The sequence below is a fragment of the Dysidea avara genome, chromosome 4, assembly GCF_963678975.1.
Source record: "Dysidea avara chromosome 4, odDysAvar1.4, whole genome shotgun sequence".
NCBI classification, from domain to species: Eukaryota; Metazoa; Porifera; class Demospongiae; order Dictyoceratida; family Dysideidae; genus Dysidea; species Dysidea avara.
In genome coordinates this window covers 40805556-40831063 of record NC_089275.1, presented here as the reverse complement: position 1 = coordinate 40831063, position 25508 = coordinate 40805556, and the positions used below count along the sequence as shown (strand labels likewise).

The following is a 25508-nucleotide window of genomic DNA, read 5'->3' as shown; positions in this document are numbered from 1 at the left end:
AAATCATGTAATTTAGGCATGTAGTTCTAAAAATGGCACACAGTTGTGTTGATAGTTTGATAAATTGAATATCCTTGTAAAGCAGGTTCATCCTGTTTAAGGTCAAGTCTCTTTTCCTGTCCTAGCTATGAATTCTGTTAGTGGGGGAAGTGATAAACTAACCTCTCATCAGCTTACTACCTCTTATGGTCATGTTGTTGTACTGTTAAATAAATTAGTGGTCCTCTACCAATGGGTAACACATTAAAATGGTCAGAGCTACCATTGCATCATTTACCGTATAGCGGGTTTTTATCGCGAGGACTTTAATCTTGCATTTAATTCGCCATATTTAATCACATGGAGTTTTGTTTATCAGTAGGTTTTAGTGCCTGTAAAATTTGTGTTGGAGCATTCATAATGGCTCAATCAGTTGCTTGTTTCACTACACGACACGTGTTTCTTCACCAAACATCGCTGAACATGGCTGCCCTACCCTGGCGAACTTCAGGTGCCTGCATCAATTCATCCTGGATAAGCAGATACCCTGTACAAAGAAAGACGGCTAACACGACAAAATTTCACTGCTTTCCATCTAGTACCCCAACACTTATTACAATGAGTAATAAATTCGCGGGAGGAATTTAATGTCGCGAAGTTATCACCTCGCGAGATTAAGTGTCGCATGATTTTATTTTCACAAGTAAATTTGTCCCCGAGAAAAACCCGCTATACAGTAGTATATATGGTAACCTGTAGGATGATCCGTGATGATTCAGATTGCCTGTCTAATGTTTGGTCACACAATTAAGTTGAGGTTGATATTTATGTGTAATAGAAAAGTAATTTACAGTACATGGAAGTGTTGTGCTACCCTCATCAATAGGTGGCATGATCTTATGGTCCTTATTTATAGTTCTGCTATAAGTGAACACTGATAAAGTTACTATTCTGTTTGTTAAAATTTTGGTGTATTTCTTCTTTCACTTTTTTACACCACCAGGCTTTACTTTTCACAATGTACATACTGTATTTACTAAGATAAATGTTGCATCACCTTCAATAGTAGCAGCACTTGAACATTGCCACAATCAATTTTAAAAGCTATGAGCTTAAATTAAATACATTTTATTTTATTGATGGGTAGTGGTCGAGTTTGAATAGTCACTGCATTGATATTTGATACTAAGATAAAAGTGCCACGGCATTTAACCAAGTATAATGGTGTTCAATGAAATTTGTTGGATTTTTTTTTTTTGGAATTGTAAATGCATAAGCAAGCCTTCCATGCCTACATACACAAAGCCAACTTTGCTGCTGTACAGTAATAAAACTTTATTATGTACAAATTACGTGTATTTGAAATGCAGTATGGCATCAGTTACACTTTACTTCTATCCTAGCTGTTTTTATTATTTCACAGTGAACTGTTTAAAAGTTATTGACATGATAGTAAAAACAAGAGTATTATGAACTCTTGGTAAATATGAGAGAACGATTATTTTGAATCTGTTGTAGTGTATATAGGTGTATTTCATTTTCAAAATTAATTAAGGCTTTAAAGGGTAAATATTAATTAATAATTTAAACAATACTAGAATCACCATAGCACATGCCATCGTATTGAATAAACTGACCAACTTAAGCACGACTGATTGTGTACGCTGTAAATAATAGGTGAATGTATTGTGGACAATGGGTACCCCTGCTAATCTAATAAACCATTGAAATGCCAACCATAGAGGGCTTGCACGCAAAAAGTGTTGTGATAAAAAATGCTTAACAACCGTTGCTAGTCTGACATTTGTGAGGTTTTACTTTTCAATGGAATGCAATGGGGTGAATGTACTTACTTGGTCACCACGCTTTACCAAATAAGGGAATCTCTGTCAAAAGCTATGATAAGGTTAGAAACAAACATTAAATACTAGCACTAAGTTGGACAAGCGTAATATCAATTTTTTATCGATTAGTTGTGAACGTTAACACTTCATACAATTTTTATGACGGCTATCCAAGTGACTAACCTGGTGAACGTGTTCCATTCTACACTAAACCTTTGACAATGGTTGTAGCCTTCACTCACATACCTCACAAATGTCTGACAAGCAACTGTTGTTAAGCATTTTATGAAAATACGTCATAACACATCACGCGTGCAATCCCTCTATAGCTTGTATGTAGCTATGGAATTGGCAATCTTTAGGTAGTGTTTGTATAGTCCAGCGCCTAAACCACAAAACCGTTCACTTTTTAATAAAAGCATCAAATTTCTTATGGGGTTTGTAGCATGTGTACTAAGTGAGAAGGGGAGGCATGTAAAAAGTCCTTTGGAACCCAATATTTTGGACCTTGTCAATAAAACTATTTGTTTACATGGAAAACAATCAATATCCTATTAGTTTAAAGGCTGGATCTAGTATTAGACCAGTACAAAGCCTGCAGCTGCAACAAATGGCCATTAAAATGCCACATGAAACAAATTGTTTTCTTAGCCTGGCAGTAAACAAAATGACTGAAAATGCTATTTCAAGGCTTTTTATTAAAGTTTTGCATTTCCAATGCACACAGTTCTGTAGTATCATGTACAAGGATCATCCTGATGTGTATCATTTATTTATCAAAAGTGCATAACAAAATTTATCAAATGACGAAGTTTTGATTGGTTACAGGTGGACATAAAATTATTGAAATCCCTCTGTACATGCATAAATCAAGCAATTATCCTTGCAATGTTGATCAAATCTGATTAGTATTGTAGAGATACCTTGTTATTTGGTATATACTCTGATATTCCAATGATTTTGTGTCCACCCGTAACCAATTAAAACTTCATCATTCGATAACTTTTGTTATACAACTTCAGTAAAGAAATCAGGATGATCCTCACTACAGAACTGTGTGCATTGGAAATGCAAAACTTTAATAAAACCCCTTGAAAATAGCATTTTCAGTCATTTTGTTTACTGCCAAGCTGAGAAAACAATTTGTTTCATGTGACATTTTAATGGCCATTTGTTGCAGCTGCAGGCTTTGTACTGGTCTAATACTAGATCCAGCCTTTAAACTTGATTGTTTTCCATGTAAACAAATAGTTTTATTGACAAGGTCCAAAAACTAGGGTTCCAAAGGACTTTTTACATACCTCCCCTTCTAAAATCACTTAGTACATGTGTTACAAACCCCATAAGAAATTTGGTGCTTTTATTAAAAAGTGAACGATTATCTCAATTAGAGGGTTATAGGTGCTTACTAGTACGTACTTTTAGTGTAAATTTTTGGCAGTCATTGTGCTGACCTACCCGAAGATTCATAAGGCATTATTTAAGTTAGATTATCTCGACTGGTGTGAATGTCATCTTCAAAAGGGCTGGTAAATTTGAACCAATCAACTGTCCATACATTGTTCTAGAATGTTTACATACTATGTCGATGGTGTTTGTTTACTTTGCCTTACTTAGTCAATACGAGGTCACAAGACACACTTTGTCAACTTATGTGTAGTCTTTCAAGGAGCTGTGTGTATTGTTTGCTGCAACAAGATGTAGACATGATTAAACTGTTGAATCTTGTTGTGTTTGTGTTTTATTGCAGCTAAAATTCCATATTTTGGTCTCGATAAGTTCTTTGTTATATAAAATCTGCACACCACTAGTGAGACTGATACAAAGCCATAGCAACAGTTAGACCAACATCTAACAACTGGAATATTGCAGCTGATATTGCTTTATATGGACATTTTAGTAGCTTTGAAGCCTTTAAAAAATATCTTACAAACTTGTGATTTATTGTGTAAACATTGAATTAAGTGTTCGTGAGTGTCACAAGCTATTTGTGATGTGTTTGAGTCTTCAAATACAAGTTAAAAGCCAGTATTTTAACCAAGGCAGGATGGCCGAGTGGTCTAAGGCACTGGTTTTAGGCACCAGTCACTTTGGTGGCGTGGGTTCGAATCCCACTCCTGTCATGTTTTTTTTTTTTTTTTTTTTTTTGGGAATGCACATAATTTTGTAGCTAAATGTATTTTCAATTTTTTTTGCCAGGTCTACATACGTAAGGTAACACAGAACAATACACTTTATTCACCATTAATTTTAAAATCTCCATAGGCATGTACTGGCAAGTTCAGTCCAATATTTCAATGGCTCTACTTTGACAGTCTGGAAAGTCTGCAGGAGGGAAACATTGAGTTGCCTGAAGCCGATGTGGCACCATGCAACAGTCGTTATGATGGACAGATAGCCGTATTTGGTAATGAGTTCCAGAAGAAGCTAGGTAACTTGAAATATTTCCTGGTAAGTTGAGTGTTAAGTAATGTTGTGTCTCATAATACATTACACATATACAGATATATGATTACTAATGGTTGGAAGTCCCAGTCATTTATCACTTAAAATGTGTGCAATCATTGATGTGTCTGGCTCATGGGTGTATGGTACACTTTAAAGCCATTCTATGACTTGTTGACTGGAAGAACTTGACTTAAATTTTGCTTTATCTGGATGTCTCGTCTACGTTAGATACAAGTGTAACAGTGATATCTACTAAAAGCAATCGACATCAATTTCTTATGTTTCAAATGTTTTTTACCTTGTACAATCTGTTGTATTGCATAGCCTTTATACTTCTATGCTACCTTGGTATTAAATTAACACAGTCTATATTGCAATGTGAATAGTACCATAGCTGAACCCTTGTGAATACTTTACTCAGGTTGGTGCTGGAGGTATCGGTTGTGAAATGTTGAAGAATTATGCCATGATGGGTGTAGCATGTGGAGCTGATGGTAAAGTGTTTGTGACTGATATGGACAGTATTGAGAAGAGTAACCTGAATAGGCAGTTCTTATTCCGTCCTGGAGATGTGCAGGTGCGTAGTGTGTGTGTGCATGTGGTACCTGCTTGGAAATCATATATGCTCGGTGATGTCCAGTTACTGTCGTTGATTCCTTGAGCACGAAACTTGACTCATATTATGTTTCACATAACGGTTGAGAGGCTTCGGGTGCCCACACTTTTGCAGTACAGCCTCCTGCAGGGTACCAACCATGCCCCAGGAGGATTTGTTTGCACTAATTAGTAGTGCTTAAGTAGTGCACAGTGTTCCACTAGGTAGGGGTGATCGTGTATACAGCAGCCAGGACTTTTGCTTTCTGTTTGTGTGTGTGTATGGTGTGTTTGTATTGTGTACAATGCGAATAGCCAGATACTTACAGTACTTATTTGTGTTTTACAGAAAATGAAGAGTGAAGTTGCTGCTAGAGACATCAAACAAATAAATCCTTGTATCAACGTGGTCGCCCATCAGAACAGGGTTGGCCCTGAAACTGAGGGTATCCTTGTGTGACTGATGTCAGCCAATAAGATTTGTTTCTTTGTGTTTCATGTATATGCCTAGCTGTGTGTACACTGCATAGTACATGCATGCATGTGTATGTGTGCGTGCGTGTGTGCTTATTTGCATGCTTACTTGCGTGTGTGGATGTGTGTATGTACACATTTGAAATCATCAATAGTAGGCATTCTTGCTGGATGTATGTATTTTTATTTTGAAAATGAGCAAATATTGTTAATGTCAAACTCAGCTCTCATAACGTAACTTGCTAAATGGAAAATGAAGAGTTGTAGGGTACAGTGTGTGTGTCTAGTTGCTTGTTAACAGAGATGTGATTTCAGAAAAATTTAATTTTTAACCAGCTGATGTAATAGAAACTGACCATTCAGTGCTAGTATCATTTTCAATGTGTGTCAGTAATTACACCCATACATGTGCTTTGTGGGTGACTGTGAGATTATATATTTCAAGAAACTATATTTGGTTATTTGCTATGTGATGTAACCTTGATGCTGTTAAAATCAAGCATGACACCAGGTACCAGGCAGCATCAGAAAAACAGGTTTCCTCTACTGTGTGATCTTATGATGTATTCACCATCTTCAATGGTCGGAAAATTTCATGATTATTCAAACTTTGTGTACAAAGCCATCTGGGTACTGCTACCTGGTGACTGAAACCCATCATATGTTTGGCAGGAAATGTCATTATGTTGTGCATATACTGGACTGGCCATCTTCTGTATGTACATCAGTAGTTTGCGGACTGTTTTTTTAAAGTGGACTTGTGATTCTGTCAGTGTAGTAATGCACATAAATGGTGTAAATGATGTAGAAATTGTCAGTGTAAATTACACAACAACAGTTGTGACCGTTACCATAGATACTATACTAATAACATGGGATTGGAAGCTCCGTTCGCAGACTCAATATAATGCGTACATTCCAAATAAGCACTCCTCGTAGTTTCACAGACTTGCCTTTCAGTTGGTGAAGGCTACAAAAGTTTGGTTATTTCGATACCAACTTAGCTAAGGGTAGTGAAGAACCAAGGTAAGTGTATAGGGTGATATATGAGCTAGTATTTCCATGCAATTAAGCTCAAATTGTCTTGTAGCACAACATAAATTGGGGAACACTACGAAACCGTATATTGTACTTGCCAAGTCTTTGAAGACATACAGTGAAAACTAATGGAATTGTATTAAATTACAGACAATTCCAAATGGCTTGTGCTACGCGTTGGTACAGTTCAATGCTTTTTCCAGAAGATTTTTAGTGTTGACCAAACAAGAAGTCACATAGTTTGTGTACCTATTTCAGGTATTTCTAAGCATCCTCCAGGCAATTGCTGGAATTATGGCAAAGCTAAGTGATTCGAGTGTGGCTTAGTGTAACAACTACAGTTCTTTGTTTTATACAGGCGAACTTACAGCTCATGGAACAAAGCCAAATCCCGTCCTGTGATAATAGAGCATAGCAACGAAGATTGCAACATAACTAATGACATGACTCAACCGTCAAATTAATTACTTCCAGTACAACGAGGAGTGCCGGCACGCGAAACGGAGCTTCCAATCCCATGTTATTGGTATAGTATCTATGCCGTTACTTACTGACAGTCTCATGGTTCAGTTATTTCAATAGTTTATCTTGTCAAGGTGTGCTGATTCGTGATTCACAGTGTAAACAATTGTTCGCATTATAATCTTGTACATGTGTGTGGTTAGTGTGATCAGATCAGAGGCCAGTTAAGTGCTCTAGTAATGATGTCTGTAATGTACATGTAATGTTTACACACTTTATATCATGTAATTGTCAATTGTGTTAATGTAGGGGTGATTGACATCCCATATCACTGAGTGATTTGATGTTTGTGTTATGTAGTATATACAGTTTTGCTGTATGTTTGTTATACTTAACTGACACAAGAAATTTACGATGATGCCTTCTTCGAGGCACTTGATGGAGTCACAAATGCTCTGGACAATGTTGTTGCTAGTAAGTAACCTTACGTACCATAAACACATGTTTTAAGAAAATGAAAGGTTCTACGTATATCTGATTTGTTATTTTGAGATAGATGGCAACAGTTAATGCACGCCAGAACATGTATTATACTGCTGTATACAGTGTATGTAAGTAGATGGTGTGTATTGGTGAGTGTTGCCATTGGTTTTCCTTGTTTCATTGATATCCTATCTCTTAACTAACTACCTGTGATATAACATTTATGCCATTTGTAGTACTAGTAATGCTCCCCACGTAATATCTATATATGTATGGAAACCTTCACCACATCAAACGCCATCCCTCAGGCAATGTGACTTTGTTGGCTTATCTCTCTCTCTAATAGAAAGCCGAGTTGGAGAAGAAATCTTTTGTTTATTTAGTGTTGTGTGATGTACGCACATGTACAGTGTAAATGTAGAAGTCGCGTATGTGTGTTAGTGGTGGTATCATATTACCAGCTTTTGGCTGTACAAATTAAGAGACTACAGGTATCCTTATTGCGGAATGGCTTTTGGTTAGTTTGAAGTTTAGTGTTTTAAGACTTCTAAAGAAATCTGTCTCTCCAGCAACTTTCGAGGTGTTCAGATCAGAGCACTTAAAGAGACTATACACATGTATTCTTGTTGTGGAATGGCTTTTGGGGTTGATTATTTTAAGTCTTCTGGAGAAGTGTGTCTCTCCAGTAACATTTATAGTTCCACTTGCAGAGCATAGGTATGATTATGTAGAAATCTTAAATTCTTTAAATGCAGCACATATCGAGAGCATGTGTTTCCCAGAATGTTTTACAATACTGAAAATGTCTATTGATACAATACAATTGATACACTTGTACACTTTTCCTACAGGGAACTACATGGACAGGAGGTGTGTGTTCTAATGCAAGCCACTGTTAGAGTCAGGTGTACTGGGTACTAAGGGGAACACACAAGTTGTCCTGCCCCACAAGACTGAGAGTTACTCCTCCACTCAAGACCCTCCTGACAATAAGATACCACTTGGTACCCTGAAGAACTTCCCCAATGAGATTCACCATACACCACAGGTGTATAGCACGTGTGTCTTATATTAGAAATGATTTATGAGATCACGATGACCTGATCATCTTGTGCTTACATATCTGAACCTGTTAGCTGCTAAAATGGTGAAGGGTGGTGTAGGCAAGTGACCTTTCTTCATCAAACAGAGTGTGTGATTGAGGGAGTGCTAGATAAACTGTGTTGTGATACTGTGCCAGTGACAAACCTGTATTGAACGTGACTGTTCTATTAGAGTGTTTGCTGTTGAAGATAGTGTTTGTTCTATTAGAGCAATTTAGCAACTTTAGTTAAGCCGTACATTTTATATTTTCTGGCCATGTTAGAGTCAGATAGATTAAGGGAAGAACACATGAAGTGTATGCTATTATTGCTATTATTCTTACTGTAGTGGGCTAGGGAAATATTTGAAGGACTGTTTGTGCAGCCAGCTCAGAATGCTAACCAGCATGCCAGGTTGGTGATGTGTGTTGTACTAGTACCATTGAAGTTTTTTCCCTAGTGATTTGAGTTGTTTTTGTCTCATCTCCATGGTAACCTTCTATTTAGAGCTTGCACACACATGATATATCATATGCTTGACTATTTTGTTAGTTTTGTGACTTACCTTACCTGCCTTGGTCTGCACAAGACTAGTATGCTGTTTAACATAAAGGTAACAATTTCATTGGCTACAATTCTTTATTTAAATTGCATGGAGTGGTTGGATCATCATAACTGGTATTGCTCACGGAATGCAACTACATTGAGAGACTTTGTTTCCTAATATGTAGTTGTGTTGTAATCCAGCATCATATACCGTCACATATCTTATGATCCCCACACATGATCAGTGTGTAATAGTGATGCTACAACATGTCACACTATCAAGCAGTGACTTGTATAACTAATCAGTGTCTACAAATCTCATGGAATAGTGTACATTAACCATACCTCACTAGCTGTGTGTTCAGTGATAATGTAGTTTCATTGGCTTGTTGTGCACAAAGGTACTCTCTCTCTATTCAGGCTGTTTGTATTTACATAAGACTATAACTGTTACAGTTGCTAAGATGGTTTTTTGCATACATATACGGGTAGTAGCAGTGAAAAGTGTATGTTCGTTACTAAACTTTTTTTAAAATTTAGTGATCCTAAGTTTATTAATAAGACAATGAAGAGTGGAATGCAGCCGGTTAGTGCCCAATTTATGATACTTACACAGAATGATGTCATGTGGTGTGCATTAGATGGAAATACTCCATCAGCTAAAGTCCAGTATAGTCAACAAACCGGGATCATTTGATGATTGTATAGCATGGGCTCGTAATCAGTTCCAGGAATATTACTACAATACCATCTCTCATTTGTTATTTAACTTCCCAGCAGATTGTGTGAGCAGTAAACTAAACACCACAATCAATTGTAATAATGTTATCCTCTTCAGGTAACTTCATCTGGTCAAACCTTCTGTAGTAGTCCCAAAAGATGCCCCAAACCAATTATTTTTGACCCCACTGAGGTAAGTAATGCATTGGTATGTGATATTAGTTATCTGTAAATATTTAACGGTCATGAAACTCTGCTTCAAGTGTACTATACATCATTTTTGTGAAGTTTGCCACTACCTATTTGACCTGAAATATAATAAGTTTTTTTCATGGCAGTACTCCCATTAGTACATGTCTTCTTATCACTGTAGACTTTACACATGGACTTTATAGTGTCTGCATCAATATTATTTGCTAAGATTTATGGGATAAAACGTAAGTTTACCACTGTGATTTGAATTATAGTCACACTTCAGGGACAGATCCAGGGGGGGTTCAAGGGGTTCCATGGAACCCCACTTTTGAAAGAGCCTCTCTTACTCGAGATATACTCTAATAGAGCAGTCAATGTCAAGATACTCTAATAGAGCAGTCACAGTATTCTTAAGGGGAGCAGTGTAGCAGACTATGTATGTAGTTATAAATAAGGAAATATAGTTGGTGAGCAGAAGAGGTTGGTCACGCGTCATAATCCTATGACGCGAAATTATGCAACTAAGCATTGTTCTATGTGTTAAGGCTTGTTTAACAGCTAGAAAAGCAGTGCATTGTACTGAGAAGGCTTGTAATATTACTGGGACGCTCTGGTATGGTTATACAATCTGTCCTTTAGAATATTAAGAGGTATGAAGGTTGAATTAGTTCAACCCTTCCTTTGAGATCACGAGATGAATGATGACGCATGACCAACCTCCTATGGTTGGTGAGGGTATCTATGGTGAGAGGCAGCCATTGTCAGCAGATGATGACATATTTTTTTTTTGGTCTTCAACTTGAAGTTGCAATTCCAGAATGGAACCCCCCTTTTAATAAGTCTGGATCCGCCCCTGAACTTGTTTAGTATGTATCTAAGAACCATTGTAGTAGCCCTTCAATAAATCCTGTGGCTTGTACTGTACAGGAGGGAAACTCTGGCAAATCAAGCAAAAATTTAATATCATTGTTTACCTTTAAATTTGCCAAATCATGGGTAAATACATGCCCCTTGTGTGCCATGCCCGGGCGTCCATTGTTAGTTATCAAGCAGTCAACTAACTAACAAATTCAGATTGTAGTCATCCTCTGGAATAGTGGATACATGTTTTGTTTGAACTACATTTGAGGATACCATGATGTGTACTTCAAGCTCAGTATAGTTGATGGCACCCGCAGGATTCTAGCTTTATGACCCAGTGGTCCTTGGTGAAGCAGAGTTACTCAACAGCAGGTTTACATGCTCGAATTGTATTGTAGAACTACAGAGGCGGCTATATTCGTCATGAGCAAAATATTTAGATGGAGAAAATGTTTATTGGCACATGATGGAGTAGTATAAAAATAACATTGTAATAGTTACACTACAGCCACTTGTGGTTTGCCTGATATGTTCACCCTCATCCTTGGGTAGCTCTACCTGCATAGTTTTCCATGTTGAAAGTTACATGTAGTAGTCATGTCATTGCTGTAACATAATATGGTATGATGTACATGTACTGTATCTTATTGTACTTTGCATGGGAGGATCAAAGCGATGCTGCATACTGTACTGTCTAATTAGTAGCTTACCTGTACTGTATGAGTCATACAGTACAGTTATGTAGCTAATAGGGCAAATACATTACAGGAATTTATTTAAGAAACGTTATGAAAACAACCCACTGGGACAGCATGTGCAAGATGCTGTAAATCGCTAAAACCAGCCAAACTAATCCTACCAGTTCGTTTATAGCTAAAAATAGATTGTACAAACACTTCCTGATCGTCTGATTACGAAGTACAAACACTTCCTGATTGTCTGATTACGAAGCTATTTAAACATGATTCCACTAAGACAGCATGATTGATCACATGTGTGACATTATAAATCGTTAAAACTAGCCAAACTAATAGTCCTATTAGTTTGTTCTACGACTAGAAGTAGATTATATAAACACTTACTGATATCCTAATTGCAGTGGTTTGAATACTAGAAAAAATCGCTCCGAGCCAGATGACCAGGAAGTACAATATAACAACACTTAAAGCACCGCCTATGCTTGTGTGTATGAAAAATACAGCACTTGAGAGGTGCCTCGAGGTAAGTACAGCACTTGGCTTTGCCTTGTGCTGTATTAGCCTCTCGACACACCCCCTCGGGCTGTATTTTCCGTACACACGGGCGGCAATGCTTTAACTATAACTTATAGAACTTTGCGTGGGCGAGATCAAAGGAAAAAGTGTACTTTAAATTTCATAAAGTACACTCTCAGCCGGCCAGCTGCTTCATCGACCACAAAGAGTGCTTTATTGCACCGCAAAGAGTGCTTTATTCGTTCAATAAAGCACTCTTTGCGGTGCAATAAAGCACTCTTTGTGGGCAATAAAGCACAGTTGCCCACGTGCCTTAGTGTAGGCTAATAGCCTACGGGGCTCACGCCAGTACGACTAATCACCCAAGCCGGTGAAGACTGATAGCCTTACCGCGCTGAGTGATCAATCACTCCAGCCAATACGAGTTCCACCACTGGATTGATTTTATAGACATACCTAAATGCTTCGATGGTGGGTGGGAGAAGGTAATGTTGCTGTTACGTTTGTTAATGTAAACGGACAAGTCCTGGAGATATCACGGAAATACTTCACCATGTGACTCGCAATAGAATCGATTGTGGGTTGCGAGCAAAACCTGCCAAGAGACGCGATGAACGTCTACTATGCCAAACTATGGTGAAATACGTGTGAGTTACTTTGTTAAACTAGTTTGTGTGCGTTCAGGCTGCTAATAGTTTGTGCAACGCTTGTTAATTACGAGTCCTAGTGTATGGTGAAGCTACACGACTAGAAAGTTTCATAAATCATTTAAAGCATAGCCTTGCTCATGCTATATGAAAAATAAAGTACTCGGCGCTTGGCCTCGATGCTAATAAATCACTTGCGGCTATGCTTTAACATATACTTATTGTACTTTGCTTAGGAGGATGAAAGTGCCGCCTATTTCCACACATTGTACCGATTAGCTGCATAACTGTGCTGTTCGAGTCATACAGCACAGTTATGTGGCTAGCTCAATGATTGGAACACCTTACCCCACGAAATTGTATCTGCACCTAATGTACTGATCTTTAAGACTAAATTAGATGTATTTTTGTATGACCGCCGGTTTGATTTTATTTAGATGTATTTGAGATTAGTTTTATAAGACTTTGTCTTTCCTTTTACCAATTATTATACAACCAAGTACTAAAGATAATACAAAATGCGGTTAAAATTATGTCATTAATAATGAATGAATGAATGAATGAATAAATAAATAAATAAATAATGAATAAATAATAAATAAATAAATAATGTTTGAGAAAACTACAAGGCCTAAGGCTTCGCACTCACCGGGAATAGAATTCATGTTGTATGAAGAGACAATCGTATAATGGACGGGTGTTATCGTGAAGGTGATAGAAACGTACAACAATTCTATTTAACACCTACCAAAACAGTTAGCACGTGACGCCTACTATTAATAGATCAGGCGGATTCTAGACACCCGAACTGCTGTTCATTTGTGTTTGAAAGTGGGTGACAGCGACTCTTTCGATTGGAAGACGAGTGGTTGCTACCCTTGCTTAATAAACAACATGATTGGAAGTTGCTACTAATCGCTGGAGGTTAGTTTGTGTTGGTTAAAACACTTTGATAGTCTTGTTTCTTCAGTCTCGCGTAACAAGGCTACCTTCACTCGTGTATGGGATGGGAGAAAGCCTCACCTGGCAGGCTATTGTGCGAAGAAGGTGCAGTTTCCAGCTGGCAAGTTTGTGTGATGATGCATAGCTCTCCTTTAGTGCCAGGAGTTCCCAGACTGATCACTGATATGGGCCCTGCCAAATTGCATCCCACATACTGAACGCTGATGGAGAGAACAAACAACATACACAAAATGTGCCCTTAGGCTGTTAATTGCTATGTGCATGGTTGTGCTTACTATTAACTGCTATTATTATATGTAGCTACAGTCTGCCGCCATCGGCAATGCTCTTTGTTCTCCTTTTTTTTTTTTTTTTGGTCTTGCAGCATATCCATGGCATCATGTGATCATTTTAGTACAAATGACCCAGCTCATGTTAAATATACACATAACTCAGATATCAGTTGTAAGTGACAGACAGTTGAAATATTCTGCTTTTATCCCAATCTTACCATGGTCTGCTAATACATCGCTTATGTATATGTGCCAGTCAATTCCTCTAGAATTGTATTACTGTGCATCTTTTCTACCTGCACTGTTTGTACATGCCCCATTAGTAGGTTGTCCCATTGGTGATTGTACCTGGTTGTATTTGCCCCGGGCCTAGTAATAATAATAATGATAGCTAATTGGGCAAACACAGTACGCTTAGACAAATACAGTACAGTTATGCAGTGCCGTTATGTAAGGAAAGTTATGAAAACAATCCCACTTAAACAACACAATTGATCATGTGCATGACATTGAAAATCACTAAAATTAGCCTACCAGTTGGTTCTATGACTAGAAATATATAACATGAACACTTACTGATAGTCTGACATGGAAAATTGAAGCAACAATCCCACACAGACAGCACAATGGATCACATGTGTGACACTGTCAAACACTAAAACTATCCAAACTAATTCTACCTAATCTTTCTATGCGTCTCGAGGCAAATACAGCACTCGGCTTCACGTTGTGCTATTAGCCTCTTGACACGCCCCCTTGTGTTGTATTTTCCATACACATAAACATTGGTGCTTCAACTATGACATAACTGTAGCATGAGGTCATGGGATGTGTATTACTATGAGATAATATTCTGACATTTAATGTCATGTCATTTTCAGCCAATGATGATCGCAAGTACATCCATGATGTAGTCTGCAAAGTTCAGGTAGTAAAATTTGAACCCAAATCAGGTTTGTGTTTGTGTGTGCATTAGTGTTGTTTTAGTAAGGACTTTTAGTTTTAGCTATAGTTATAGTCATAGTCAGTTTCATCAATAATTTTAGTTTTAGTTATAGTAATTTTTCTTAATTCCTTTTAGTTATTGATTTAGTTATGGTTATATTCTCTGTGTTATTTTATAGTTTTAGTTAAAAATGTGAAAATCTATTAGTTATAGTTATAGTAACATTTCTAAAATCGTTTTAGTTGTACATACGAAAATCTTTTAGTTTTAGTTTTAGTAATCTTTTCCATTTCTTTTTAGTTTTAGATTTAGTTTTAGTAAAATATTTTGTTGTATTTTAGTTATAGATTTAGTTTTGGTTATGTCACGGATTTGCTTTTAGTTATAGTTTTGGTTAACTAATACATATTTGTCTTACTAAAAGTACTTTTAGTTTTAGTTATAGCTACTAAACCACCATCAGGTCACAAACTATAGCATATATCAATGTTTGGATGCTACATATAGCAGTACAGTTTCATTCTGTGCTTTGTTCCACCTGTAGAACATATGTGAACTTATACGTGCAGTGGTCTGAGCAACATGGTGTTGTTTTAGTAAAGAGTTTTAGTTTTAGTTATAGTAATCTTTCTTAATTCATTTTAGGTATAGATTTAGTTATGGTTATATTGTCTTTGTTGTTTTAGTTTTAGTTGTGCATAAGAAAATCTTTTGGTTTTAGTTATCTTTCTTAATTCTTTCTATTTTTAGATTTAGTTTTAGTTATAATATGAATTTGCTTTTAGTTATAGTTTTAGTTAACTAATATATATTTGTCTTACTAAAAGTACTTTTAGTTTTAGTTATAGCTACTGAACCACCATCAGGTCACAAACTATAACATATATCAATGTTTGGATGCTACATATAGCAGTACAGTTTCATTCTGTGCTTTGTTCCACCTGTAGAACATATGTGAACTTATACGTGCAGTGGTCTGAGCAACATGGTGTTGTTTTAGTAAAGAGTTTTAGTTTTAGTTATAGTAATCTTTCTTAATTCATTTTAGGTATAGATTTAGTTATGGTTATATTGTCTTTGTTGTTTTAGTTTTAGTTGTGCATAAGAAAATCTTTTGGTTTTAGTTATCTTTCTTAATTCTTTCTATTTTTAGATTTAGTTTTAGTTATAATATGAATTTGCTTTTAGTTATAGTTTTAGTTAACTAATATATATTTGCTTTACTAAAAGTACTTTTAGTTTTAGTTATAGTTAACTAAAACAACACTAGTATGCATGTGCACGTGTGCATGTATGTAGTTGTGTCATGTCTGTGTTCATATGAATGTGTGAGCATGTGTCATGATCCATTGTGTCATTGTGTTCATTGTAGGTGTTAAGATAGATACTACTGAAGCTGAAGCTGCTGCTTCATCTGGTGCTGCTACAGGTAATTGAGGGGTGGAGCTTTGAGTGATATAGTATACAGTGAACCCTCAGTTATCTGAACCCCTTTGTTCTCGGCAATGATAAAAGTGTTTAGATAACTGAAGCCAATACATTTATGTACAGAGTTCTGTTGAAATACTCTAATAAAACATGCACCTAATTAAAATACTTTTAATTTTGGATAAACAAAGGTATGGGTCGGATAGCCGAGGGTTTACTGTAATTTATTATTTTAAAGAAGACTGTTGAGGCAGTATTACATGAATCTGCAGTTATTTGGAACACAGCCTGGATATGTGTACTAAAGGCAATTAGCTGCTTGTGGTCGGGTAGCTTGGCACTTGAATGGCCTACAAGTGTTTCTCATTGAAATAGCTGTTCAATAAGAGTATTTTTAAGTGTGAGAGTGTGTTTATTGTTGTAGCTGTATGATCTATCAAATGATACTCTGCTTCTTACACTGGAAAATTCTTTTGGGCAATGCTTGTTTACACAATACAGGCATGCATGGTGACATTAGGTGGGATAACTTGATTCTTATAGCCTATGATTGCACATCGATTGAAAGTCTGTTCACTGGGCTACTTGGAGAAGTCTAAATGAACACTGTAACTACAGTGGCTTACTTGTTATGAAGCAATGAATAACAGCAACTTGCATTTCCATGCTTAAAAGTCTTGTTACGTTGATTGTGAGTTTACTGACGTGAGTCATATATAGCCTGATAGAAAATTTAATAGCAAAACTAATGGAACTTGTTTCAAGGTGATGGGAACAACCACCATCAAGTTATGGATCATTTCATGAAATTTTGTAAAGGGTTAGTGTAAGTTGCTTACACAGCTAGTTTTGGTCTCACCGTTTAGTGTTTGGTAAAACCCTAGGTATTGTTTTAATCGTTGTTACATCACAAGTAGAGTGATGTAAATTGCATAGCCATAGGATGTACACATCGAAATTTACAGCACTTAGTGTAAGGCAAACGTATTCAGTAAGTTTAGATCCAGTTTTCTGGACTATGCTGGTTTAAGGGTTAATTGTCCAAACAGTTTACTTATCATTAATTGTCAGACACCATGGGGATTTGAAGGTCTACTGTATCATACAGTATGATAAGTACTGAGTAGGGAACACAAAGGAGTAGACGTGGCCCACGAAATAACATCACCCAAAAACCAGCCTCAATTTTCCCTGATGACAATGAGGCAGTACCGGTGCTCAAGATACCATAATGGAAATGCACAGTAGGGATATAACACTTCTTATTGTTTTACTGTGATTTAATATTATGCACTACTCCAACTTGTTTCAGTACTTTTTATCAATGTGCTATGGTCCCTACTCTAATTGAAAATTCCAAATTTTTCTATGTACTTGTAATATGTGTTTGTACTATTGTCAAGAGTACATAATATTAATTTTGTATTATATCATGACCTCTTGTTATATCATCAGATGAGAAGGAATTACAACAAGTGGCAGATTCTATCCCTGGACCGATCACGATGTACCCTGAAGAGTTTGAGAAAGATGATGACACTAATTATCATATGGACTTTATTGTGTCAGCATCCAACCTCAGGGCCACCAGCTATGGCATCACACTGGCTGATAAACATCAGGTAATGTAACATGTATAGGGGATTCCTTTTGTGTACTTTGAGAGTTGGGACCAATGCTTTTATTCAAGAGGTCTACCATGGAAGTGTACATTGTAAATTATAAATTAATTGTTGTGTTATTCTCTATACAGAGCAAGTTGATAGCTGGTAGGATCATTCCTGCTATTGCTACTACTACCTCACTGGTTGTTGGGTTGGTGTGTCTGGAGATGTATAAGGTGTGTTTGTCTGTGTGTACATATTATGTGTGTGTACAAGTGTGCTGAGTTGCAATAATGCAGTGTGTAGACGTATTGATATACCATATAGTAAAAAACTTCGGTGGTAAAAAAGTTTGGCGAAAACCCACTATTGCAAAATTGACGAAAAAAACTTTGGCAAACAGGGCTTAACCTGGAATTTTTTAGCTACCACAAACTATACTTCTCAAATGCAACATAGCTACACGTGAGTGATTATCAACTCGCCAATTAAGGGGTGTGGCAGCTGTTTTGATCGTGAGTCTATTCCTTGCATTGAGGGATGATGGCTGACGATGGAAACGGTAGCCGCAGCTCTTAATTAGCAAGTCTTTTAATTGTTTGCACGTAGCGACGTTGCATTCAAGTGGTAGCTACCGTACAAGTGTATGCATTATTCACTCGTTCTTGTAATGTAGAGAGCAATGTTTAGATTTTCGTGAACTCTTGTGGGACAATGAACCTTGTGACAATTGCAAGGAACGCTTGGGGAAATACCTACAATACCTGTCACGATACTTCAATACCCATCCTTTCAACATAATCTGCTCATGTGATTGCTAAAAATAATTGGTGGATAAAACTTTGGCGATTGTAATACTATTAGTCACCAAATTTGCCAAATTTTTTATTATATAGTAATTGCCTCTGCTATATCACAATTCAGTGACAATACACAGTGGAGTCTACACATCGGTGTATGTTGTTTATTAAGGACCTATTTTTCTTCAAGAGGCATCAGTACCATTTAGTTTAACTACAATGTAAATAATTTTATTGTCAGCCATTAAAATCTTACACATGTCTAAGTTAACAGGCCACGATATGTCAATATATCACAATATGTGATACAATTTGACTTTGTATCAGTACAGCATCATCAGTACAGTATCACTATTTTAATGATACAGTACAGTATATTGTTACATCTCTAGTGTGTACACATATAACTGTATGTGTGTGGTGTGTTTGTTTCTGTGTGTAGTGTACAAGTTAGTGTCTGCCTATCTGTTGAGTTTGTAACATACCATCATGTATCTGTTGTATTCCATTTCAGCTGATCAACAAATGTGAGAAGATTGGCACATACAAGAATGGCTTCATTAATCTTGCTCTGCCATTTTTTGCCTTCACTGAACCAGTTCCTGCTCCTAAGAAAAAAGTAGGTAGAAAATTGTACTAGTAGTATACCATATTAGTGGTGTGATGGTGAGTCCAGCCTTATTTGTCACAATTCTAATTCTCATTAAAGAATGTCAATAATTGGCAACCATATTAACAGTCAACCATTTGCCAAATGTACCATATTTACTTGATTAAATGCCGAACCTCAAATAGTTGCCGCATTTGAATAGTGGCCGCAATGAATGTTTCAATTGTGAGTATAGATGCTGCCCTTGAATAAACACGGTGGCTATTAATCAAGTTCACGTATAACAGGATTCCATATAGCTTAATAAACATGATGTCCTCTAACAGCAAATTCAATGAAACATTCATAAGTGACAGCATCTCCCATCGTTACATCTTCGTAAATTATTTTAATGCATACCCTCATGCACGCCCTTGAATACGTTTGCGCTGTATGGCACAGGTTACCATAAATCACACTGTAGGTGCGAAGACAATTCGCTAAACACATGGCAAAGTATTTTGAATTTGGCTTTGGATTAAATAGTAGCCGCATGTAATAAGTGCTCAAGTACAATAAACGTCACCCTCGAGTAGTAGCCACCCTTGAATAGTAGCCACCCTTGAATAGTAGCCTCCCTTGAATAGTAGCCACCCTCGAGTGGTAGCCACCCTTGAATAGTAGCTGCATCAATTTTAGAGCTTAGGCTAATAGTAGCTGCGGCGTTTAACCAAGTAAATACGGTATATCCCCATTATTTAATTTATGCACAGTGTGTGGTTACTACCATACGGACAATTTAGTGGCATAAAACTTGGTTATAGCTATTAGAGGTTCACCGATATTCGGATCGGCTAAAATATCGGCCACCGATATGATCAATATCGGTATCGGTACAGAACAACAGGAGGACCGATATCGCTACTGATATTTATACAATAGCAATAGTTTGTACGTAAACAGATTATGCATTGGTTTCTGCATTATTCATGTGGCTCTTTAGTGCCAGTAGCTTATTGTTCAATCTATAACAAGCACTATGCTACGAGAAGTCATACAAATACATGTGATTCTAGTGTTGGTGCTGGAAAACTTATCACAGTCTTTACAAATGAAACAGTTATAGAGTACCTTTGTAATAAAAAGAAGGGTCACAGGATAACCAAGGAAACTTGTTGTACCAGCTTTCTCACAAGCCATTAGAATGTGGAGTAATGCAGAAATATCTGTTTAGGCTTCATGGGAGTATACATAAAAATGTTTGTGGGTACCTAATCACAAAAGAAACCCAAGCTGTTTATCACCACAGGCAGAGTATAGCAATGGATACATGCACTTTTGTTTGCTTAAAACTATAATGCAAATATCAGATCGACTATCAGTTATCGGCTTCTTTTGTTGGCATCAATATCAGGTATCAGTACATGCCAAAACCCCCTATTGGTACACCTCTAATAGCTATTGGCAAATACAGTGATACTTTAGCGATCACCATGTTTTGTCATGTGTGACTACACATTGGCGAATAAAATGACAGTTTGCCAATGTTTTATGCCGCCAAAGTTTTCTACTATATGGTAGTATGTTTTACCCCAACTAATGCCCACCATGATATTACTGTCTGGTTCACAGTACAGTGACAAGGAGTTCAATTTGTGGGATCGTTTTGAACTAGACAGTAAAAAGGAGGATGGTTCAGAGATGACTCTACAAGATCTCATTGACCACTTCAAGGTGTATCTAGTGTATTCTAATAGTTTAGTGATTATCTGGTGTGTGATTTTATTAGAATACACATAAACTGGAGATCACCATGGTAACACTGGGAATATCTTTGTTGTATTCCTTCTTTATGCAAGCAGAGAAGAGAAAAGAGTGCCTTACCATGCCGTGAGTTTATGTGTGTTGTGTATGTATATAATTATGTGCATGTATATTGTCTTCTCTGGATGCTCCAATCTCTTGACTACTGCATTGGTCCCAGATTTGATGTCTTAAAATGTCCCTGGAGCAGGAAACTTGCTCCATCCATATTAATGGGAACCTTGAAACTGGAGATTAGCCAGCTGGTTTTGTTAATGGTACTCTTGTAGACTTTGGGTCAGTGGGTCAACACCCCAGCAGGGTACTTGGTGGAGTTAGCTATCTAGGGATGTGCCAACTGTCACATAATGGGTGATATCCATGTTAGACGTAGTCATAATGTTACTGTACATATATCATTCCATTTAATGCACACCACCACATCACACACCCCTCCTACAGGTTAACAGAGGTGGTTCAGAAGGTATCAAAGAAGAAGATTCCATCATATGTGAACAATTTAGTGTTTGAGATCTGTTGTGATGGTGAGGATGGTGAAGATGTTGAGGTGCCCTACATCAAGTACAAGTTCCGTTAGTAACTGGATCATCTTGTCTGCTGTGTTGTGTGCACTAGTTAACGCTATAGGATGTTTAAATTATTATTATTGTTTTTAAGAATCAGAATGCTGTTTAGACACTATGTGATAAATGATTGCAGGGGGAAGTGGATCAAGATGTCTTGATTGAGGTCCTTATTTTGTCAGCTACTGTATTACACATACTGAGGTTTTTGAGCATCAACAAATTTACAGTGAAAGTCACAGGTTCTATTAGTTCTTGCAGGGAAGTACTATTAATTTACTGGACAGACAGACAGTGTCTGATGTGTCCAGGGGACCAGCCCAAAAATTGAATTGAATTGAATTTGGTTTTAAACTCCTATATTCGGCATAGCCGTTCTTCCATATAGGAGGAATGGTCCAAAAGAATGGTCCAAAAGAATGCATTCCAATCACATGCGTATCTATACAATGATATTTGCTATAAAAAGTCAATCAAGAGACTAAAGGTTGGCTGGCTAGTGTTCTGGTATACTCCTTTAACTCTACTGCCCAACGTTGTTTGCACATTCCACTATTAGCATTCAATTTGATTGTTATCGTTCTTCATCGATTATAACAAGCGGTTCACTACCAGTAGTCCTGTAGAACCATCTGCAACTGGGATCAAGGTTTTTGATTGATGGAAATATACATTGATCATTTGATTTCTCCTTAAAAACAGCCTTGATTGCTTGATAATTTAGCATATTTTTGTCGTAAATTATCATTTTGTTTTCGAGCTAGCTTAACCATCACTTTCTAGGACATCTTGATCGATCGATTCAGTGCTAATTTACCTCTTGATCACTTGATTTGATTTTGATCCTGGTTGCAGATGGTTCTACAGGACTATTGTTTCTTGATTACAATTCTGAGGTAGGGTTTGTCACATGTTTATTAGAAAATACGACAGACTGGGGTTGTGCATATATTGTCTATTCCATGAATTGATAAATTTTTGAGTACTGTTCCATAGTGTATACGTCTCCTTATTAAGTTCCGTACTGTACGTGTGGTGTATAATTGATCTGTATTTGCTTTTACAGAAACTGTCTTAGTCAAGAGACAAAGAGTGTATTCTAATATGTTACTCTGAGCTCATACCATTGACTTTGCCTATGCTTCACAAACAAGGTAATGTAAGATACGGTCTATACCCAGGTAGAAATGACTTGCAAGATTCTTTAAGGCTGCAAGTGACTTGCAAGAAATTTGCAAGAAAAGGGACATTTTCCATGCAAGACTTGTAAGAAACATGCAAGTACATGTAAGCTACATGTGCATTGCTTGCAAAGGAAAGGGACATTTCCGTGCAAGAATCTTGCTTGTAAACTGCAAGTCTTGCACATCATTTCTCCCTGGGTAGTGTTTATTCATGTTTTGAAACGAATTGCCTCCATTTTTAGTATGTACCAAAGACTACATATTTTTTTGCAAGTACTAAGCTTGTAGTGATGTTTACATGTGTAGTGATGTTTCAGGGGGAGTGTATAAACAGTGGAATGGACTACTGGAATGGTGGAATGGTATTTTTTAAAGTTCAATATCTGTTGTTAGTTGCTAAAGCAGTTTATTGGGAATACCAAGAAGACTCCTGACTTAACCCTTGTTCCCAAATGATAAAAAGTTAGCTAGCTAGCTGATTACATGTATGCATTGTAAAAGTACATTCACTGTATAATGAAGTATTCATTTATTTATTATCAACTTTACCAGTTAGGCTATGGAGGGCGAACACAGAAGGCAGAGCTTGTACAAGGTGTTTACTACTAACCTAGGAGCCTAAGTGAAAATCTTTGGGTAAAGTGAAACGGGACTATCTTGTAAGCATTTACAATGAGCCTTTTCCACAATTATGTCAGAAACAAAATTTAAGTCAAAGTTAGTTGTGGCAGTGCCACATTGCACACTGAACTGAACCTTCATTAATTCAGACAAGTATTGAGTTATGAGTCATACAAGTGTTGTGGTGAGGAAAAGTATGCTAAAAGAGCTGACTTCAATGGGGAATCCTATTTATTTGCTTACTTAAGGGGAGGATCATGCATGAGTTATACTCATTTAGATGCAAAAAACGATATTGAACTTTAAAAATTTCCATTCCAGTATTCCACCATTCCAGTAGTCCATTCCACTGTTTATACACTCCCTGTTTCAGGTCTATGCTATTCTTCAACTTGTAGGTTTGGCTATATACATGTATAATTTTAGTGCAGTCTTATTACTGCATGAAATTTTTGAGATACACAATACTTGAAGTTTGGGGGTTTGTTAAATCTTTTGTTAAGAGGTTTTGAAGGTTATGTAAAGCTGATAACTACAGGCAGTGTAACAACCAGGTGATGTATGCTATCATTGCTATTATTCTTATTATAGTGGGCAAGGGACATATTTGAAGGACTACCGTATAGAGGGAAACTTTGGCAAATTTGGTGATTTGCTACAAATTCGCCAAAGTTTAACCCGCCAATTACTCGTAGCGTCTGAGATTAGCATCTTCATAGCTACAAATTGAGCTTGAATTTGCCAAAGTTTATTTCGCCAAATGCGATTTAGCTTGCTATTCGCCAAAGTTTACTCCCGCCAAAGTTTACTCCCACCAAAGTTTCCCTCTGTATGGTATTTGTACAGTCAGCTCAGAATATATACTAACCTAGCATGCCAGGTTGGTGGAATACTGTGCTACTATTATTGGGTTTTTATTGCTTTTCTTTTCCTAGTCATTTGAGTCAATTTTTCTCATCTCCATAGTAGAGCTGCACGATATGGCGATACTTATCGGTAGAGGCGATATCACCCTTGCACGATGTCAAGTTGTAAGCATGGTGATAATTATCGTACGTAATTAAAAACTGATCATGATCACGTGTTCTGAAAACAAAGGAAACATGGCGGATGAATCTTCGCCCCTGCAGTCCGAGCTCGAGTCCGAGTCGTCTTCTTCTAACCCTTCTACTGACCCACCCGGAACTATAGAAGGGTTAGTCAGTAAGCGAAATACAAAGGCGTTCATATGGAAATACTTTGGTTTCTTACCTGATGAAAACGGAAGACCTTGTGGCAATCCGAAGTGCCGCCTTTGTGGAGCAGAAGTATTAGTAAAGGATAGTAACACAAGTAATTTGTACAGCCACTTACGCTATAAGCATCCAGACGAGCACAGTATCGTGCAAGCTGCTACTGGCACTAAGGGGAAGAAGACAAACGACGACAGTGGTAGGCAGCCATCGCTTGAAACAACATGGGATAAGACGAAGATGTTATCAGCAAAGTCACAAGAATACAGAAGGCTCACGAAGTCTGTGACATTTTGTTTGGCTTGAGATATGCTACCTATTTCTACTGTGGATAAGGTGGGATTTCGTGAAATGCTCCGTACTTTCAATCCCAGGTACAAACTTCCATGCCGAAACCATTTCACAAATATTGCCATTCCTGAATTAGTAGCAGAGACTCGAAGCAGTATTGAGAGCCAAATTACTGATGGTAACATTTATCATTTTGCTGCCACCACTGACATGTGGACATCAGCAGCTGGAGATCCTTACATCACCTTAACATGTCATGCCATCTGCCAACAATGGGAACTCAAGTCCTACTGCTTACAGACCCACTATCTACCCCAAGACCATACGGCAGTTAACATTAAGGATGTTCTGTTGGAAACTCTGCACGAATGGAATCTGGAGCCAGATAAATTAGTTGGGATTACCACTGACAGTGGATCTAATGTAAAACTAGCTTGTGAGCTTTTAGGATGGGTAAGGCTTAGCTGTTTTGGATATAATTTGAATTTAGCAGTGGGCAAAGGACTAAATGATACCAGGATACAGCGTGCTTTAAGGGTTTGTCGAGCATTAGTGGCCAGCTTCTCAAGGAGCTGGAAGAAACAAAGGGATTTGGTTGAAGCTC

General features: G+C 37.2%; 1 protein-coding gene and 1 non-coding gene across 2 annotated transcripts in view; both read left to right on the top strand.

The window, feature by feature from the left end:
* The window catches only part of LOC136252145 (ubiquitin-like modifier-activating enzyme 1), a 571137-nt gene that overhangs the window by 425741 nt on the left and 119888 nt on the right, over positions 1-25508 (top strand). Inside the window, exons 27-36 of the mRNA XM_066044535.1 lie at positions 8754-8818; positions 9491-9536; positions 9592-9735; positions 9789-9863; positions 10044-10107; positions 14704-14775; positions 16141-16197; positions 17652-17818; positions 17950-18036; positions 19115-19219. Coding sequence (XP_065900607.1) covers positions 8754-8818; positions 9491-9536; positions 9592-9735; positions 9789-9863; positions 10044-10107; positions 14704-14775; positions 16141-16197; positions 17652-17818; positions 17950-18036; positions 19115-19219 — 882 coding nt within the window. The remainder of the gene's footprint in view (positions 1-8753; positions 8819-9490; positions 9537-9591; positions 9736-9788; positions 9864-10043; positions 10108-14703; positions 14776-16140; positions 16198-17651; positions 17819-17949; positions 18037-19114; positions 19220-25508) is intronic.
* Trnal-uag (transfer RNA leucine (anticodon UAG)) lies at positions 3865-3946 on the top strand. Its single transcript has one exon. It is a non-coding gene; the product is annotated as a tRNA-Leu (tRNA).